The sequence below is a fragment of the Mastigoproctus giganteus genome, chromosome 7, assembly GCF_048544385.1.
Source record: "Mastigoproctus giganteus isolate SK-2022 chromosome 7, ASM4854438v1, whole genome shotgun sequence".
In the NCBI taxonomy this organism is placed as follows: Eukaryota; Metazoa; Arthropoda; class Arachnida; order Uropygi; family Thelyphonidae; genus Mastigoproctus; species Mastigoproctus giganteus.
Window position 1 is genome coordinate 14,059,257 of NC_143581.1, and position 20,620 is coordinate 14,079,876.

The 20,620-nt window shown below is 35.4% G+C and overlaps 1 protein-coding gene across 1 annotated transcript in view; it reads right to left on the reverse strand.

Moving 5' to 3' along the window:
* Nucleotides 1–20,620, reverse strand: part of LOC150082539 (pyruvate dehydrogenase phosphatase regulatory subunit, mitochondrial-like) — an 84,860-nt gene that overhangs the window by 27,268 nt on the left and 36,972 nt on the right. Inside the window, exons 9-11 of the mRNA XM_090378677.1 lie at nt 18,572–18,724; nt 10,807–10,931; nt 5,873–6,065 (exon numbers count right to left, since the gene is read on the reverse strand). Coding sequence (XP_090234803.1) covers nt 5,873–6,065; nt 10,807–10,931; nt 18,572–18,724 — 471 coding nt within the window. The remainder of the gene's footprint in view (nt 1–5,872; nt 6,066–10,806; nt 10,932–18,571; nt 18,725–20,620) is intronic.

Sequence of the window (20,620 nt, forward strand, 5' to 3'; positions counted from 1 at the left end):
AAGAAAAACACCCAAAACGATCCACAAAGAAATGGTTGCTGTTCATGGAGAAGACTGCCCAGGTTACAGTGTTGCACACTGGTACAAACAATTCAAATATGAAAGAACTTCAGTTAATGATGAAGAAATCCTAGGTTGGCCAGCAACTGCTGTAACAGAAGAGAAAGTTGCCAAAATTGAGACATTAATCCTGGAAGATTGAGATATTAGCATCAAAGAACTAGCTGTTTTTTTTATTTTTGTTCTCGCTTTTTCCCATTATATATGGGGTCAGCATTTTTATTGTTTTGGCATTCAATTTTTTACGGCCGGATGCCCTTCCTGATGCCAACCCTCACCCTTTACCTGGGCTGGGAATATGCAGTGATCATTCCCTGACCTTCCGCATCCTCTGTATTTGGTCGTCATGGGCTCGAACGCCGGTCTAATCAAGAAGCGCATGCTACGCGCTACTGCTCCTGCCCACCTGGCTATGGTTGTTGTTGTTATTTGGTTTTTAGGAGCATTAGCAACTAAGGCTATATTTCTCCGGGGATATGCGGTGGTCATTCCCTGACCTTTCCACATCCTCCGTATTTGTTGGTGATGGGCTCGAACCCCGGTCTAATCAAGAAGCGTGTGCTACGCACTGCTGCTCCTTCCCACCTGGCTACGGAGGCGCCCATCAAAGAACTAGCTGTAGAGCTTCAAATTAGTGTAAAGTCTGTGGAGAATATCAACCACAAACAGTTCCATTTGAGTAAAGTGTTTACTAGATGGATTCCCAGACTTCTGACTCCTTACCAAAAGTGAAGGGCACAATGTGCACATGAAATGGAGTCGATGTGCCAGGAAAAATTGAAATATTTCCACATTCTGCTTATTCCTCTGACCTTGCACCCTTAGATTTCTTCCTCTTTCCTGCCCTAAAGTGTGGAAAACACTTTGCTGCTGATAATGAGGTGATTTCTGACATTCAAAATTTCTGAATGCCAAACTAGATGGTTTTGTATCCAGAATTTTTTTTTTTTTGAAGAAAACCAGAGGAGAAACTAGTTTAAAAGTTAAATATTGTGACTTACCATGCTCATGAATACTGCATGATAGTAATAAAATTGCATAATTATTAGTAGATTTTCTAGGAACCCTTCCCTGTTTCCCCCCTCCCATCCCACAAGGACCAGTACCCAACTACAGACCATACTTTGGAAAATGCAATCTATACAATTTACACTTATGAATTCTAATCTTTGTGTGTGCATACATGCAAGCACATCTGTATAAAATATAGGAGTCATTTTACAAATTTCCTGCATAATGCTGCAACCAGGAAATCTACATGCTGATAATGATACCCAAGGTAACATTATAGTAGTTGCTCTCCAATAGAGTTGGGGATGCTAAGTCAACTGAATCGGAAGAGTAGAGTGGATGGTTATCTGAACAATGCCACGTTTCATCAGAAATGTCTTCCCAACAAGTATAGAATGGGTGGGACAGGAGGCATCGTTGTGCAACAAGAACCAGCTGCCAATTGGTATGGACTGAGCAATGAAAAATGAAGTTTCTTGCACATGTTTCAGACTGTTTTAAAAATTTTTAATGATCTGCATACAATGTTCACCTTTGGTAGGGGAAGTGTTAAGGTGATGCTCACTTGGCCTGCTGTTTATAAAACATTGAATAGCTCTCTTGGCTTGCTATTTATAAAACATCAAAACATTGAATATACAATTCATTACAATTTTAAATAAATTATATATTAAATTTATTAAATTAAATAAATTTATTTAAATAAATACATTCATATACAATTTTAAATAAAGTGCAAGTCCACGTCTTCATTATGAAAAAAAAAATGCATATGAAAGTCAAGACAATTAAAACTGGATTCTGCTACTATTGTGGTCATATTCTTGGTCATTTTATAAATGAGGTGTGGCAATAAAGTTCTTCCCAGACTGGTGCAATAAAAATAACACAAAGTGAAGGAGATTAAAAATGATTTTAATTTTAGTCAAAGTAATCACCACCTGATTGAATGCACTTATCACACCTTTCTAAAAGGTACTGAAAAGATTCAGCAAGGGTGTCCAAAGAGATATTATTCAGTTCAGTAGTTACATTTTTCTTTATGTCCTCAACATCCTGAAATCTCTTTCCTTTGAGGACAGTTTTCACCTTGGGAAAGAGGAAAACGTCCACTAGTGCTAAATTAGAAGAGTAAAGTGGATGGTTGATCTGTACAATGCAATGTTTAATCAGAAATGTCTTCCCAAAAAGTGTAGAATGGGTGGGACAGGAGGCATCGTTGTGCAACAAGAATCAGCTGCCATGCAACCTCATCCATAAAATGCATTTCAATGGTCTTTGAAACACCTGACTCTCTCCCCTTCATGTACAAATTCCTTGTAAATCACACTGTTTGTCAAAACACATAACCAACATTATCTTGATTCCTAGGCTTCTATAAACAAACATTTTTGGATCGTAGTGATGATTTTTAAGTCCACTGCATTCCTGGAGCTTAGTCTCTGGGTTGTATTGAAACATCCAACGCTCATCTCCAGTGACAATATAGTCGAGGAAATTAGGATTGTCTTGATAAGTTTGGATGAAGTCTTCACATGATGCTCTTCATTGCTTCTGCTCATCTGTGAGGCTACAGCACAAATTTGCATCAACCTTCATTATCCCTAAATCCTTATGCAGAATTTGACGAACTATTTCCTTATTCATATTCAACTCATCAGCCATTATTCTGAGGGTCAATCTCTTTCCACAATTTCTTCCAATTTTGCAACTCTATCCTCATTTCAAGAGGTTGATGGATGCCCACTTCTTGGGTTATCACGAACTTCCTCATATCCTTCTCTGAATTGCTTATACCAAACACACTGGTATGACTTAATATTTCATCACCATAAACATTTTTTACATTTATGTTGCAGATGAAATTCTGCAACATAAATGTAAAAACTCCCAGTTTAAAGCAAAATTTGATATTCATTCACTGCTCCATTGCAAAATTCTCACACTGGACATTAACACTACTAACAAAACTGACTATTACTTGCAACCTGTCAGCCTACTAGACAATCTCTGTACTACCATCTGTTGGAGAAAGTTTGAACTACAAATACCACTCCCATTTATTTTCAAACTCATTGAACATGACCACAACAGTCCAGTAACTTTATTGACACACCTCATATCATGTACTATGGACAAACCCAGTCATCTAATGGAGACTACTAGTATTTTACAGGTCAGTCTAGCAGCTGTAAGGTTGGACTACAAGTTTTTTTTTTGTTTTTTTTTTCATGATTGCTGTAGGTATCTTGCAAATAGCTGGCATAATTTTCAAAAAAGATAAAATATTATGTACTCTTAGTAAAGATGCTTAACAACAGCAGCATTCTATTACAGAATGAATCTTATTGGATGAAGAATAATAGCACAAAAGTCATATCCAGCTTTTGTCTGGACAGCACAAAAACTAAAATTACTAATGAGTAATTTTAGTTAGCAAGGAGAGCATTTTGCAATTAGTTTCTTATTCAACATCAATACAAACTTTTTATTTGATCAGGGGAAAAATAAATATTCAAAGATTGTTCATTTTCAAAAACATTATACTGTTTATCTTATGGAGCTTTGTTTGCATAGACAATGTCTGTAAGTTGTATGTTCAGAACTGTAGGAATAATCTGGTAATTTTTCTGCTTTGGGAAGGATATTTTCATCTCACTACACGACTCAAGAAAGAGTTTATTGCATAACAGCTGCTCCAAAAGGCTTCTCCTTTTTTTCTTAACTATGCTGTGCTTTCTCCCTCCATTTTGCAGAGTCTTCAAATTAGGAAGGGAGGTAGAATAGCATACTTCAGCACAGCATACTAGCAGCATTTATTAAGTCCAAAAAGAATCATACATGATCCTTTATGGAATTCACATGCACTGATGTATCTTTGAAGAGGTATCATACTATAGTGTGTATAAGGATATGTTTTCTTGGGTGGGGAGTTGTACATTTGGACTGCTAAGGGTGAGCTTTGTTTTGCTTTTCTCATTTTATGGTTTTATTTTATTTTGAATATTGGACTTGGTACTCAGATAACAGAATCACAACTTACCAAGTATAACCCTAATGACAGCATTAATTTGCCACATTTTTTTCATGGTAATTAGTGTTTCTTTTTCTACAATAGTAGTAGTAGTAGCAGTGGCATGTGATGCAAGAAAGCAAGTGTATGAGCTTATGCAGCATCAGCCAAAAAAAAAAAAAAAAGTCTGGAATGAGCTGGTTTTAAGCTTGTCATCAGTTTTTTTGAAACAGTGAAATGGCTACATTTAGCATTATTGGTTACAAAACAAAACGACCCTTCTTAAAACAAGTTGAATATGCTAAATATTTACCTTTTTTTTTTTTTTCTTTCTCTTTACACTCAAACCCACAGTGCTTTCCAAGGTAACTTTTTATAACTGTTTTTTTTATTACCAATTCAAGAATCCAAATAGGATGAAAATGATTCTCCATGTGGTAGTACCCTGTATATGATATCACGTGACCACCAGTGAAAGTGCAAATGCACTGTGAAATGATGGATTCAACATATTTACTGGTTTCAAAATACTGACAATATATTTATTTATTTTTTTTAATGTGAGCGCACTGTATGTCATTTAAAAAATCTTATAACTCAGTATGAGAATATTTCTTCAGTTTATGAGCTACCCAAAGAAACAGTCATGTGTGAGCCTTGGACAGAATATCTATATATGGCCCCTCTACAGAGGGATGGCTACAGCATGTATTGAATGTTTACATGCACTGAATATTCAACAGAACCTGGCTGATTATTATCATAAGCCCTGCCAAATTATGGACCCTAAAAAATTGTAACTTTTCTAACTCGTGTAAACCCAAAAATAAATAATTTGTGAACACCAGATTTCAAGTAATAATTTTTTTATTTTTTATTTTTGGTTTGTTTGTGGCATTTTGGGGCTGGGTCACATGAGGAAGCAAAGGTTAAATCTGATAATTTCTTCAGATTTTTTTGCTTTCAAATTCATTAAATGCTGAATGATCATAAGCAGAACTAAGTCTTCTTCTCCCCCACCCTCCAAAATATTTCATTTGAATATAGATGAAAAAAATTTGTCCATATTGGCAAAATATTCCAGTATGAGTGAGATAATTATTCCCATCAGATTATTCAAAAAGCATGTTCTTTTACATTATCTGTAACTAGAACAGGTTTCCTATGTTACTCTTACTTCCCCCACTCAAAATATGAAGGCCAAATTCATCCTTTGCCTCGCTCTATCAATTGTCATTCTACGTTAGGCAAATGCACACTGCCCAATGTATCTTACTTAAGTTTATAAACTAGTCACCAATTCTTCAAATAGGCCTCTGGGGTTGGGTATATTCATACTATAATTTTTAGTGTTTCTCACCAACCATTGAAGTAAAAAACGAAAACCAAAATCTTAAAAAGTTTATGTTTAAATTTACAATAAATTTAATGTGAGCTCAAACAAAATACGATTATACAAAATGTTACTGATAATAAAATACTGAATTAGGATAGAATAAAACAAATGTAATTTACAGTGAATGTACAAATAAAATGATAATAAAATACTGAATTAAAATGCAATAAAATATACTAGATTAAAAGCGCTAAAATAACTGAAGCTTTCAAAGGCTTCTGCCTTCTTCCTCAACAGGAAGAAGGCAGAAGCCTTTGAAAGCTTCAATGGTTGGTGAGAAACACTAAAAATTATAGTAGTCACCAATGTTACTCTAATCTTTTGCTAAAAACAGAAAGATAATCTACAGTTAAGATAAAAAAAAAAAAGACCAAAAATTAACTTATATTTACCAACTGCTTCTTTAATTCTTTCTCTCAGAAATTTGTGATTATTATGCAAATCTACAAATCGCCTGATGTCAAAGGGCAAAAGATAAGCCTTAGGTTCTCCACTGATAATCCACTCTGCAAGTTCTTTTCCTAGGCCACCAGCAGACTGCACTGCATTTCCATTCATTCCTACTGCTACAAATAAGTTGGCAACCTGACCACACAGATTATAAAAAAACATAAAATTAATATGTTTTAAAATTCATGTATCTATTTTTTCAGTCAATTACTACCCTCACTAAATGTGAGAAATGGCAATTAAGATCCTACAGGCCAAGACATTTTATTAATTTATCATATTAAAAAATATATTAAATTATTGATGAGTATATATATATATATATATATATTTTGTGTTTTTATTATTTTAGTTAGTGTCTATTAGATTGTTTTTAATTTGTCACTTGCTACGTTAATGTCATTGCCATGTGGCAATTGGACTATTATACGTGCTTGATATATTTTAGTTTGATTGCTTAGATTACTTAAATTTTTGGTATCTATTTTCTATAGGGTATTAAGGTGTATACTGAACAGGAGATTTAGTTAGCGTTTTTAGTCTAACCTATTCCTAGGGGTCTGTGGTGGTGTTCAAATTATATAATATCTAATGAAGTTAGTTATAATTATATTTATTTAACTTTAATTAATATTAATCAATACTAACATTCCCTTACCTGGTCATCTATCCGCTACTTCATCTGGGGCTTTGAGCGGATCGATAGCCAGTTTTAAAGGAATGTCTCATAATTACCCGTTTCTATTAACTCCTTATCAGTTTTGCCTTATTAGTGAGATTATTTTGCTCTTTTAGATTATTTAATTCATTGAATAAGGATAGTTTTATGTCAATTTGTCTTTCAGTTTAATTTTAATTTTTGAAAATTTTTATTCTTAACTTCAGATTCGGCAAACTGGTAGAGGAGAAACAAAGCCCAACGGGTAATTATCGGAATAATCAAGTGGAGCTATACTTATCTGTCCGGTGGTGGTCTTTCGGTAAATGAGGGGTTAGCCCTATTCATTGTTTGTTTTATCACTGGTTTGGTTTTGAGTGCGCAGTCGCATCTATTGTTGCTTGATATTGTTGTAGGGTGATATTTTTGCAATTCATCCGATGAGTGGGCTGATTCCTACGTCAGCCGGGGTGGGGGCTGAGTACTGGGGGGAGGTTTCCGTTTTAACTCCGTGGTGAAATTAATTTGAAAATAACGTGATTTGGTTGTATGTTATTTACAAGCGTTATTTTTTGTTATTTACAAGCATTAATTTTTGTTATTTACATGATTTGGTTGTTATTTACATGAGTTGGTTTGCTATCCCTTTGGACTAGGTTTGGAATAGGACTTTGGAAGAGGTTAGACTAAAAACGCTAACTAAATCTCCCGTTCAGTATATACCTTAATACCCTATAGAAAATAGATACCAAAAATTTAAGTAATCTAAGCAATCAAACTATAATATATATATTCACTGACTCCATATAATTTTGATGAGTTAGGTAATATAAGCATTGCATTACATTTCAAGCACATTTAGTTATCAAAATAACTAACCTCAGGGATTAAAAACTTCCATAATGTACTTAAGTTTTTACCAGAACCTTGCCATGTGTTACAGATAGCTGTGATAATTTTTTTTCAAAAATTATCCAGATTGCATACATTAGGGGGGGGAGAATATGGGTTAACCTGTGCTTTCCAAAATTTTTTGATGTCAACTCACCAAATATGTGCAAAAATATTTCAATGTCTTACCCTGAATTTTATAATTATTTAACACTACATCCATTTTTGTGTCTTACGTTTAAATTGAGGGTAAAGCATAATGCATGAAACTTCTTTTTCAGAACAAAACAGAAAAAAAAAAAAAAAAAAAGCGAAAGAAAGTGACAGATCCGCAGTACTATGCACAAACTTAACCACAGCACCTGAAATTCACTCTTGTCAAATCAGCTTTCAAAGAAAAAGAACATGCCCAGAGCTCACTATTTGTAACTTATGAAGCATATGAAGAATGTTGTAAATTTTTAATGTATTACTCAACTGTATTTTAATCAATTTATTACAGTACATCAGCATATGCAGCGAAAGGGAATCAAAATTAAATAATGTTCATATGATTCCAAAATTTGGTAACATCCTTTACAACAGGATACTCTAAGGTGTCACAACACCAGCTTTGGAAAGCTTTGAGTTAACCATCCTCTAACTCTTTTATAAACTTAAACTTGCTTTGGAAAGCTTTGAGTTAACCATCCTCTAACTCTTTTATAAACTTAAACTTAAGTTTATGGTTAAGGACATAAACTTAAATTGAAAAAGGATGACTACAGGATAAATGTGCAAAAGTTTCTTTCAGCCAGAGAGTAACTAATCAATTGGAACAAACTACTAGCTGGTGTTGTGGAAGTAAGTAATTTCAATGAATTTAAGGAAAAATTACACTATGTATAAGTATAGTGCGAAAGCATCAATAATACATAGCCAAATCTGAATTAACAGAATGTTAGCAAAACAGCATCGTTTTAAGTTATATCTCATATTGTGAATACCTTCACAACGCTTTATAGGAAAAATTAGACACATTATTATTATTATTAGCCATATAGTGCAAGGAAGCCTGAGGCTTATGCTGCACCAGCCAAAAAAAAAAAAAAAAAAGAGAGAGAGATTAGAGGGAATGGACACACAAGGTAGGTAGTTTTTTTTTTTTTTTTTTTGGCTGATATTGTATAAGCTTGCTTCTTTGAATAATTTGCCAGTACTACTATAATAATGACAAAATCTGGAAGAACAGTCCAAAAATTTTGAAAAGATCAAAGCTGCCTTTCAAACCTATTGTAATGTTTCTGTTGAGGTGAGGGCGAATCAGAAATGGACTAGAAACCTCTCTTTGAAAAAGAAAGATGCATTAAAAATCAATGTCAATCTAATTAATTTTTTCTTCTTGAGTAACATGCAAACACCCAAAGGAGTCAGGATTGTGTCTGAAACCTCCCCAGGGAACAACAAAACATATGCTGAAAATCAGGTGTTGATCTTCATGTTTACACATCTAAAACTATCATTTGGATGTTTCTCAATTTCCTTAATTCAGAAATATTCAAATGATATTAGTATCTAAAACACACTGAAAGGACAGAATTTGTGGGATACCTGGTTCCTGGGCAACGCGATTCTGTCACCCCTCTTGCTAGTGGACGAATCCACCACTTGGCAGATATATAGATACACTGCATTCACATAGACGGTAATTCAATGTCAGTATGGATAAACGTTGCGAGTTAACAGACTTTGAAAGAGGAATGATAGTGGGTGCCCGACTCATGGGTCACTCTATCGTGGAGATGGTACAGAAATTGCACTATCCCCATCGACAGTATTAAGAGTGTATTGGGAATATGCCATTTCCGGAATAACATCTCATCATGGACAGTTCTGTGAGAGGAGAAAGGTGGTGGATGAACATGGCCGTCGACGTCTGTCTTGCATTGTTTCAGCAAACTGGAGAGTGACAGTGGCACAAATCAAAGCCAATTTCAACAAGGGATGTGCTGGAAAGGTCTCCACCAAGACCATCAGGCGATCATTAGCTGCAATAGGTTATGGGAGCTGCCAACCCACCCAAGTCCCATTGATAACACCATGACACAGGACTCTACACCTCAACTGGGTGAAAGAACACCATCACTGGACCTTGGATGATTGGAGATGGGTCTCCTGGTCCAATGAGTCCTGTTTACAGTTATTTTGAGTGGACGGTAGGGTGCATACCTGGCGGAAACCGCACAAAGCTATGCACCCATCATGTCAACAAGGAACTGTTCAGGCAGGTAGACAGTCTGTAATGGTTTGGGACGTGTTCAACCGGCATATGTTGGGACTTTTGGTACGTCTAGACACACCTCTGAATGGTCCAGGTTGCATGTTCATCCTTGTAGACCATCTGCATCATGGTCATCTTCATGATCATCATGCACCCACAGAACAATGGACTCTTCCAGTGGGACAATGCGCCTCCCCACAGAGCCGTGGTGACTAGAACATGGTTCGAAGAGAATTCTGCAGATTTTACCACAATGGAATGGTCTCCCCATTCACCAGACATGAACCCAGTGGAGTATCTTTGGGATGCTGTGGAAAGGTCCGTTTGAGCTTTGGATCCTCCACCCAGGAATTCAATGGAATTATGGACAGCAGTGCAGCAAGCATGGATGGATATACCTGTGGAACGATTTCATGAACTAGTGGATTCAATGCCTCGCCATGTGACTGCCCTTATTTGTGCAAAAGGTGGGCCTACACGTTACTAGGTAGGTATCCCATGATTTCTATCCACTCAGCGTTCTTCTATTTATAATCCTAAATTTTATTTAAAAAAAAAAAAAAAAGACAAATTTCAATTGGTCCAATTTTAACAAAATTTGAGGTTTCACAAATCTTTCTAGAAGATTTAAATAAATTTTAGGAAAATCTGTCCAATTGCAATTACAAATCTATCCAGTTACAATTACACCTAAAAATTATCCTATTTAAATCGTAAAGTACAAATGTGGCATTTATTTTTCCTGGTAGTCTACATCCTAGACTTCTTTTTTTCTAAAATATTAGAATTAACTAGTTCTTATTTAAAAATCAAACATCTTGTTTCCATCTTTGGAAATAACAAATAAATCTGTGTTAATCTCTATGTAACTGTGAAGAACATTTAACCAAATGCAAGCCAGCAAAACAGATGTCTGCCTTCTTATGTCCTGAGATAGATCACACTTTCTTTTACAAACATAAAAAGAGATCATATTCTTTTTTCTGTCATTAATAATGCTGAAATGCAACTCTATTCAATTTAGTTAAGACCTTTTGATTTCAAATGAAATACTTTAAATAACATACTTCAGCTGTCTCACCTAGAACCCACTGGCAGTCTGGAGTAAATGTGTCAGGACCATTAATAAAATCCTTCACTTCTAAAGTATTTAAAATTGGCATCCGATGCTTAGCTTCATCATACAAGGGTTCTATAAATCAAAACAATGCAGTTAACAAACAATTTATGAATATCTTTGATAAGAATATTAAAAAATAAAAGAAGAAAAATGAATTTAAATTTTTGTAATTCATTTTCAATGAAAATAAATTTTTTTAACATGAATATTAAAAAAGAACCTATAAATATTATCTTTAATAAAATCATTCATTCTGCATTGGAATAAAGAACTTTATATACATATAAATAAAAATGAACTTATAAATGAACTCTACTTCTCAGCAAATTCCTCTGAAACTTTCATCAGAAAAGGTTAAAAAGGACCAAAAAAAATGGTTAAAAAATTAATGCACATGCATATGTAGAAATATACAACAAAGACATGAAAGTTGTCCTTGGGAATTTCTGTTACTTCAGCTATTCATGCCATACTGCACAAGTCCTTATAGTATTCCAGTTCAAATGGTTTTGTCATTTATTATATTTGTACTGGTGTGTGTTCACGGATTGATCTGATGCTATATGATATTAGCATTAGTTAAGGCATATGATGCAAGAAAGCAAACTTATGGAGCATCAGCCAAAAAAAAAACCTTTCCCAATTCATCCATCCGGTCACTCCAAATGTTTGTCTAGTTCAGCCTTAAATTTATTTGAACTATCAACTTCCACATCAACAGATAGAAGTCTATTCCATCAATCAACTACCCGCTGGCTAAAGGCAAACTTCTGCACATCGATTCCTCAATTTGAATTCTATGCTTCCCTCAGGTTGTTGATCTCAGCAAGTGGAAGTATTCCATTAGTATTGAGCATGCTCAAACCATTCAAGGATTTGTACACTTCAATCAGATCACCTTGCAGGCGCCTAGTCTCCAGATGCTGCAACTTAAGAGTAGGAGACCGGCGGAATTACTTAACTAGTACAGGTCACTGTTGGAAAAAAAATCTTGAATTAGGGTTGAATTTGAAAGTGTCTGCAATTCTGCCCAGACACGATAGGAGGGAGTATATGATGAGAGCCCTGTCGATCAATTCGGCCCTGGAAAGATTGTGCAAGGCTCAAGGGGTAAAATGTTTTTCAGCCTGGTCTGTACTTTTTAACAGGAGAGACTGCTTCTACAGGGATGGGATACACTTAAATAGAAAGGGTGCAAGAATGTTTGCTGATACTATCGAGGCAGTGTTAGGTGGGTCGGAAAACTGCTATCTTGGGGGGGGGGGATCATCATCATCATCAGCCATTTTCAATCCACTGCTGGATGAAGGTCTCTCCAGCAACTTTCCAGTTCCTTCTGTTTTGAGCACTGGCCATCCATTTACTACTCACAAACTCATGAATTTCATCTATCCATCTCTGCCTTTGTCTTCCAGGTTTTCTTCTAGCTCCTCTTGGATACCATTCTGTTATTTTCTTAGTCCATCTGTCATCATGTCTTTGAGCTACGTGTCCTGCCCAAGACCATTTTAGTTCTTTAGTTTTGATAAGAACGTCCTTTACTTGAGTTTGCTGCCTAATCCATGTGTTTCTCTTCTTATCTAACAGTCTGATTCCCAATGTAATTGACAAATGTAAAGTACTACATATGGGAAACAGCAACCCCAGAGCAACGTATCAACTCTGTGGTACTACACTGACAGTGGTAGAGAATGAAACGGACCTGGGGGTAATTATGCAGGCAGATATGAAGTTCTCTGAGCAGTGCAGATGGTCTGCAAGAGTAGCTCACGGTGTCTTGTCAATAATATATAGGAATTTTTCTAGCAGGGATAAGGAGGTGATTATTCCCTTGTATAAGGCAATGGTCAAGCCACACCTTGAGTACTGTATACAGGTCTGGAGGCCTCATTTTAAGAAGGATGTAGAGCTGTTGGAACGAGTACAGAGAAGGGCAACAAGATTAGTGAACAGAACAAAGAGTTGCTCTTAAGAAGAAAGGCTTAAGTTTTGCAAATGACAGTGTCTGGAGACTAGGCACCTGCGAGGTGATCTGATTGAGGTGTATAAAGCCTTGAATGGTTTGAGCATGCTCAATGCTGATGGGATTCTTTCCCTTGCCAAGAATAATCACCTGAGAGGGCATAAATTCAATTGAGGAAAGACGGTTTTAGAATAGATGTGCAGAAGTTTGCCTTTAGCCAGCAGGTTGTTGATTGCTGGAATAAACTTCCATCTGTCATTGTAGAAGTTGATAGCTTAATAGATTCAAGGCAGAACTTGATAAACATTTGGAGCGAGGGGATGGGTGACATAAGGTTTTTTTTTTTTTTTTTTTGGCTGATGCTATATAAGCTTGCTTTCTTGCATCATCTGTAACATTTGGAGTGAGTGGATGGGTGAAATTAGATTTTGTCTTTTTGGCTGATTCTATATGAGCTTGCTTTCTTGCATCATGTGCCTTTACTAATGCTATCTTATAGAATTTAAAGCCTCTCCTGGTAAAAGAACCCCTTTGTTCCTCTCACCAACCTTGTTGCCCTTCTCTGTACTAAAATGAGGCCTCCATACCTGTACCCAATGTGTGGACTGACCATTGCCTTATACAAAGGGAAAATCACTTCCTTGTCTCTGCTAGCAAAATTCCTATATATCATTGACAAAACTCTGTGACCTGCTCCGTCAGCCTGTCTGTACTGCTCAGAGAACTTCATATCCGACTGCACAGTTACCCTCAGGTCTTCTTCATTCTCCACCTCCCTGAGTGTAGTACCACACAGTTGGTACGTTTCTCTTGGGTGGATTACTATTACCCATATGCAGTATTTTGCGTTTGTCAATATTAAACTTCGGTTGCCACTGCTCAGTCCATCCACCTAACCTTTCTAGATCCTGTTGCAGTAGCACACTGTCTTTACTATCATTAACAACCCTGCCAACCTTTGCATCATCTGCAAACTTGGACATTAAGCCTGATATACATTCATCGATATCATTAATACATACACAAAACAACAATGGGCCCAAAACAGAAACCTGGGGGACTCCACTAATAACATTAGTCCTCATAGAGAAGTGTCCATTGATTACCACTCTCTGTCTTCTCCCACTCAGTCACCCTTTTATCCATTGCAGTAACTTGCTCTTAATGCCATACCGCTCCAATTTGTACAGCAGCAAAAGCTTTCCTGAAATCCAAGTATATGATATCAAAATTATTTTTTGCATCCAGTTCCTTTGTAACCACATCATAGTATCCAATCAAATTGGTTAGACAAGACCTCCCCTTAACAAACCCATGCTGTGTCTGAACCATGAGTAACATCCTTCCCACAATGAGTGGAAAAGACCCGAGTTTGAGGCCTACTGATAACGAGAGGAATTTTTATGGGCCTTTTTCACAACTTGGCTGAGTTAGTCAGTCTCAGGTGAGAGTAGCATGGTTTTTATTCCCAAAAACTAGGATTTTTTTGTCCAGCAAAACAGAAAATTCACAGAACACACAAAATTTACAGACAGTATATAAGGAGCAATATGGCCTTAAGTCGCTAAAGCCCTTAAAAAAACCCAATAACAACAAAAACAACTGAAAATTGGTGAAATAATGAGCTCCCAAACCTGAATGGAGATTTGATCTGAAATCTGCCTTTAATTTCTTAAAGAATTAAAGATTATTCTCAGATGTTTTGTCGTACTTGCTGTACCACTTCTTCAGTGAAGTGCTATAATGCTCTCCTTACAGTACCACAGCCTCAACATACCCAGGCAGGAATGAAAGTAAAAGGCTTTACTTTGATTCCTAAAAAGTATAAAAAAAAAATCTTGTAAAAAAATACTACGCATTATTTTGCTTCTGTTTACTTTTCTCTCCTCATTATTTTATTATTTTTAAATGGAATATTAGAAAAGCAAACTTGACGGTGCTCACAACAGGAACTTCACAGTGACAAGTTTCATATTTCCAAATTTTTACCAACAGCCCAAGAGATAAAAGAATAAATAAAAATAAAATAATGTAGTTAATAAAATTAAGTTAATCACATATAAAATTCATAATTTCAAAAATTAGTTAGTTATGCTACTGCTGATGTATTCTTTCTTTATATATGTGCTTGAGTTTTTGACATTAAGTTTTGTTAGATTATTGTCAAAAACCAGCAATTTCCACATTTGGGGATTACTGGATTTCAGATGTTATGCCTCTAATAATAATCCAATTTTAACCTCTCTGACACTAAACAGTGCCAGTAACTGACATTCTTCTATTAAATTTAATTTATTAAAGGTAAATTTAATAGACTTGTATTAATTTTAGCAAAGACTTATAGTACCATTATGGTTCAAATAAATCTTATGGTTCTTATAAATCCATATGGTTCAAAGTAAAGTGAAATTAATTAAAAATTATAATTAAAGTTAAGAAATGCCCTAAGTAAGGAAGAAGTACACCACTCCTTTTTCAGGTTGTCATATATGAATAAAAAGTGATATAGATTAATTTTTAACCTATATCACTGTTTTAACTTCTTCACTTTTCTTAGGGCATTTCTTAACTTTAATTACAATTTAATGCATTTCACTCAAACCATGCGGATTTCGGAGGTGAGTAGCGTAGAAATATGTTTTAGCTAAAATAGTAAAATTTAATTTATTAATGGTCCATGAAACATAAAAATAAATGGTGATAAAGTGTTGATCTGACTTTCTCCAAGTTCTTACGCATGAGGAATAGCAAATAACTTATATATACTGGTGGGGTTGAATTAAAAACAGTAAAAAAAACACAGGGATTTGGGAGTTATGAAGGAAGTTCTCTGAGTAGTGTAGACAGGTGGCAAGGAAGGGCCACAGCATCCTATCAATGATTTATAATGCATTTGCTTGTAGAGATAGGAAGGTCATAATCTCGCTGTATAAGGCATTGTAAGACTGCTCTCGGAGCAGTCTCACCAGCAAAAGAGACCAATCTAAAAAATTCAATTTCTTGAAAGAGTCCAAAGACTAGCAACCCACTTGGTAAGATCTGCAAAGGGCATCTGCAAGAGGAAAGACTTTGAATACATGGGCTACAGAACTTGGGAACTAGGTACCTACCTTAGAAGGGGGGGGGGGGGTACCTAAAATTTCTGCATGAAGGCAAAATTTTTAGTTATAAATGATTCCGGAAGTCTGCTCTTAATTCAAATTACAGGGAAAGATTTTTAGACTGAATTATATAAAGTTTTCTTTTAGCCACTGAGTTGTTAATTATTAAAATAGTTACCTCTGTGGGTAGTTTAAATCTATCAGACTAAACAAAAAAAAAAAAATAAATAAAAATTAAATTCAAAAGTCAGTTGGATGGTTACCTAGATGACAATGGAAACACATAGATTGTTTATTTTCTATAGGATTTATTTTTTTTATTATTTATTTTATATACTTTTTTATTGTTATATAATTATTATATATATTTTATTTTTTAGACAGTGTGCAGCAGAAGCCTGTGGATTCTTTATATTATATGGCTAATACTAATTAAACAATTTTCCATTATTCCACCAATCCTTTCCTGCAGATCTGCCATTTTTATACAAAATTTTATTTCCTTAAATCTATATTAATAGATGAATTTTGTTCCAAACCATTCCATAAAAAGGAATTTGTGTATTAAGAAATATCCTTAGAATCTAATATTTCAAAAATCATAATATACTATAAAATATGAAGCTTTTCTTCTGGGAAAGTACTGGATATTCTTAAGCTTTTAGGACTCTAGCATCCTATGGTAAGCCAATGGAGTGCCAGAATGAAATATATTTGCACTAAGAAAATTTATGGGAATGTAAGAAGAATTTGTATTGAGAATTTATTGATCTGAAAAAGCATAGGAAAAAGTACAGGAACTCCTCAACTTACGTAAAGGTTATGTTCAGTGGAATGATATGCAAGTTGGATTTTACGTGAGTCAGAATTTCCCTAAATAAGCATTTAGGGAAATTCTGCGTGCTGAATTCTATAGAAGCAAAAAAAGAAATGTTCGATGAACATGCAAATAACGTTATTCAATTTTTTTATCTCATGTGCAGGAAAAATTACAAAAGTGTACAAAATTACAAAAATTATAAAATTGCAAAAAGAGAGAGGAGACAGGCATAACGTCAGCAAGTTTTACCTTTCGAGCATCGTTGCCAGAATTAACTCTCCAGCTGATAAGCACGCCGCTACAGAAGTTGAAGGCTGTGGAGATTTAGAAGTGGTTTTTTCCAACACATCACAAAATTTCTCTGCAGCTGCAGAATCGGCACTGGAGACTTCACCACATACTTTAATGTTTTGGAAACCAGCGCGATGCTTGAACCTATTAAACCACCCGCTACTTGCCACGAACTTGGCTTGGGGTTTGCCTTTCTTATTGTTATCTTCATAAATACTTCTTGCTTGAATGCCTGTTAGATTCAGGGGCACTTGCTTCTGAATCTGATTTTCAATCCATATTATTAAATAGCTTTTCCATCTTCGATATAGCACCTGAACGCTGTTTTGTGATCACTGTTGGGGCGAACTGGCCCCGGTGTGAAATACGTTGATCCTTGAACATGTTCTTTTACACGTGCACCGTCCCTTAAAATAGTATTCACTGTTGAAGCAGCGAAACCTTATTCCATGCAATAGATGACAAACTTTGTCCTGCTTCGTACTTCTTAATCATTTTCATCTTAATTTCTAAATCAATTTTGTTTGGTTTCCTAGCACTGCCAGCACTTGCACTTTCTGTTGGTCACTTTCCCTTCATCATTGTAATAAGCAAATAGGAATGAAGAGAAGATTCTGAAAATTTATTTATGTCTTTTATATGATTGAAAATTTCAGTGAAGGGGAAACACATTTCACCATAATAACTTAAAAACCCACACAATTCCAGTTATCAGGATTAATGCAATAAAATCGAGTTTACTACCCATTTACAATAGATTGTGCTAACAGAAAAGCCCAATAAACTGGAAAGTGCAAATTGATTTTATTGTTTTATTTATGGTAGTGACCTCCAGAAATGTGTTTTAGAAAAACATCACAAAGGCATTCAAAACTGATTCTTATAACAAAACACATGATAACGATGAAAGTGTAGCACAATTTCCATTATAAAAATGACCTTTTAGTATTAGTATTAGTAACGGCCGCATGGTGCAAGAAAGCCTATGGCTTATGCTGCACCAGCCAAAAAAAAAAAAATAAAAAATAAATAAAAAAAAATAAATCCGAACAAAACAATGATAATTTTAGGGAGATAAATAGTTTAGTTATATAGCGAAAATTTCAATTTCCAAGGTCTTGGAATGAATTAACAAAAAAAAAAAAAGAATGTGTTATTGGGTTCACATTGTGATATTTTCACGATACTTCCATTTATTTTTACGGATGCAAAATACATTTCCATGATTTTTTAAGTTTGCACCAGCCGGCAAAAACTTACGTAAAGTTGAATTTGAGTAAGTTGAGTATTACTTAAGTTGGAGAGTTCCTGTACTTCAAAATCTGCTCTTTCAAAGTTCAGAAAATATGGCATCAAGGATAATCTTGTACGTCTCTTAACAGGTATTTAAAAACTCCAGTGACTTTATATCTATGGAATAATTTTTTTTAATCCACAATAAGCTACAAATTTTGATTTGGAAAAACTGATAAACACTGCACTGCTTCTGATTCCACAACTACAACACTATTAGAATTTTTAAACATTAAATACCTACTAAAATGTTGCCAATCAACATCAAGTCTTTGAAATTCAAACTTCTGGGGAACAGCATCATGAAAAAGAGGTTTCCCTTCTTGCTCAAATCCTCCAATGAGAAATCCTCCTTCATATTCTCTAGAATAAACTCCTCCATCATAATCACGTAAAACTAGGAGAACAAATTATAACAATAATTTAAAAAAATACATACACATATATATGTAAATATATTTACATATTTTTTTTAAAAGGAACTGCAATATAGTGATACTTATAAACCTGTTCTTTCATCACCTACTATCATTATTAAAAAATTCTGACCATTAGTAAGAAATTGAAAATCAATAATTAGTTTTCCTCATATATTTCATTCCAAAAATTCGGTAATATTTATATATATATAAACTGATATTAAATCAAAATTAATGCCAGTAGCATGGCAAAACTGTTGAGCGAAAAATAAATTAAACATAATAATTAATCAACAGGGAGGGAGAAGAGTACCTTCTCTTCTCCCTCCCTGTTGATTAATTATTATGTTTAATTTATTTTTCGCTCAACAGTTTTGCCATGCTACTGCCTTTAATTTTGATTTAATATCAGTTATACATTGGGCATCATGTGGAGGAATGTGCATTTTGCTGCCTCTAATGATAGCTTTATATTTATTTTCTTAATTTTCGTATCATTTTTTATATTTTGTATCATTTTTTATTTTTTTTAACTATTTCATTATGCTAATATATATACAGGGTGTCTCAAAAATACATGGCATAACTTCAGAAATGAGTTCCTCATATGTAGACAATAAAAATATTTCATATCAACATAGTTCCAGAAATGCTTGGTTTCTGAGTTTTGAAGGTCTGTCTATGACACTTAACTGTTCACATCACCTTATAGTAATTGTTGAAAAATGTCCACCTTCTGCCTGAATACAGGCCTCACATTGATGTCTCATGGACTCGCGAAGACGATGCCAAATTCCTGGCATGTTCCGTATTGTCTCACAACCTGCCACAATTCGATTGCGGAGAGTTTCCACATCAGCTACCGGAGTCGAATAAACCAATGACTTTAAATGGCCCCACAAGAAGAAATCTAGTGGGTTTAAATCATGAGCATGGAGTCCAGGCAAGTTGGTCCACCTCTACCTATCCACCGACCAGGAAACCTTCGATTCAGGTAATTGCAGGCTAGGTGGCTGAAATGTGCAGGAATGCCATCGTGCATGAAGTGTGCTTGTTGACGAATGATCAGTGCCGTGTCGTCCAAGAAATCAGGCATGTTGTTTTCCAGAAAGTTTCTGTACGCCTGCACAGTGAGTTTGTTTGGAAGTACATGGGCCCAAATAACTTATCACCAAAAACACCCACCCAGATGTTGAGGCTGAACCGCTGTTGGTGATCTGATGGAAGAATTGCATGTGGGTTTTCCTTAGCCCATACATGCTGATTGTGAAAGTTTTGGATTCCGTCTCATGTGAACTGTGCTTCATCTGTGAATATCACTAAGGCAGGAAAGTGAGGAGTTGTACCACACTGCTGCAAGAACCACTGGCAGAACATTACTCATGCAGGGTAATCTGCTGGTGACAAGGCCTGCACCCGTTACAGATGGTAAGGATACAGTTGCTGTTCTCACAACACTCTCCAAATAGTCGAACATTGAACAGCCAGTTGCATTGCTAATCTGCATGTACTGATACCAGGAGTGACATGCACAACATCCAAAATCTCTTCCTCTACTTCAGGAGTCATAGATCTTGGTCGTCCTCTGTCGGCAGCATGAGGTGTAAAGGTCCCATGTTCACAAAGGCGGCGATGGATACCTTCAAACGTTTTCCTGTCTGGACATCTTCGTTCTGGGAACCTTTCATGGTAGAAACAACGAGCCTCCAGAGCATTGCCGTCCGCCAAACCGTACATAAAGTGCATATCTGCTTGCTCCTGATTTGAGTACATGGTCGGAATGGAAAACTACTAGATTCTGTCAGTACCTTGTGATGAAGGAAATCACCTGCGGGAGGTAAGACATTCCAGTTAATAACTCGGGAACCAAGCAT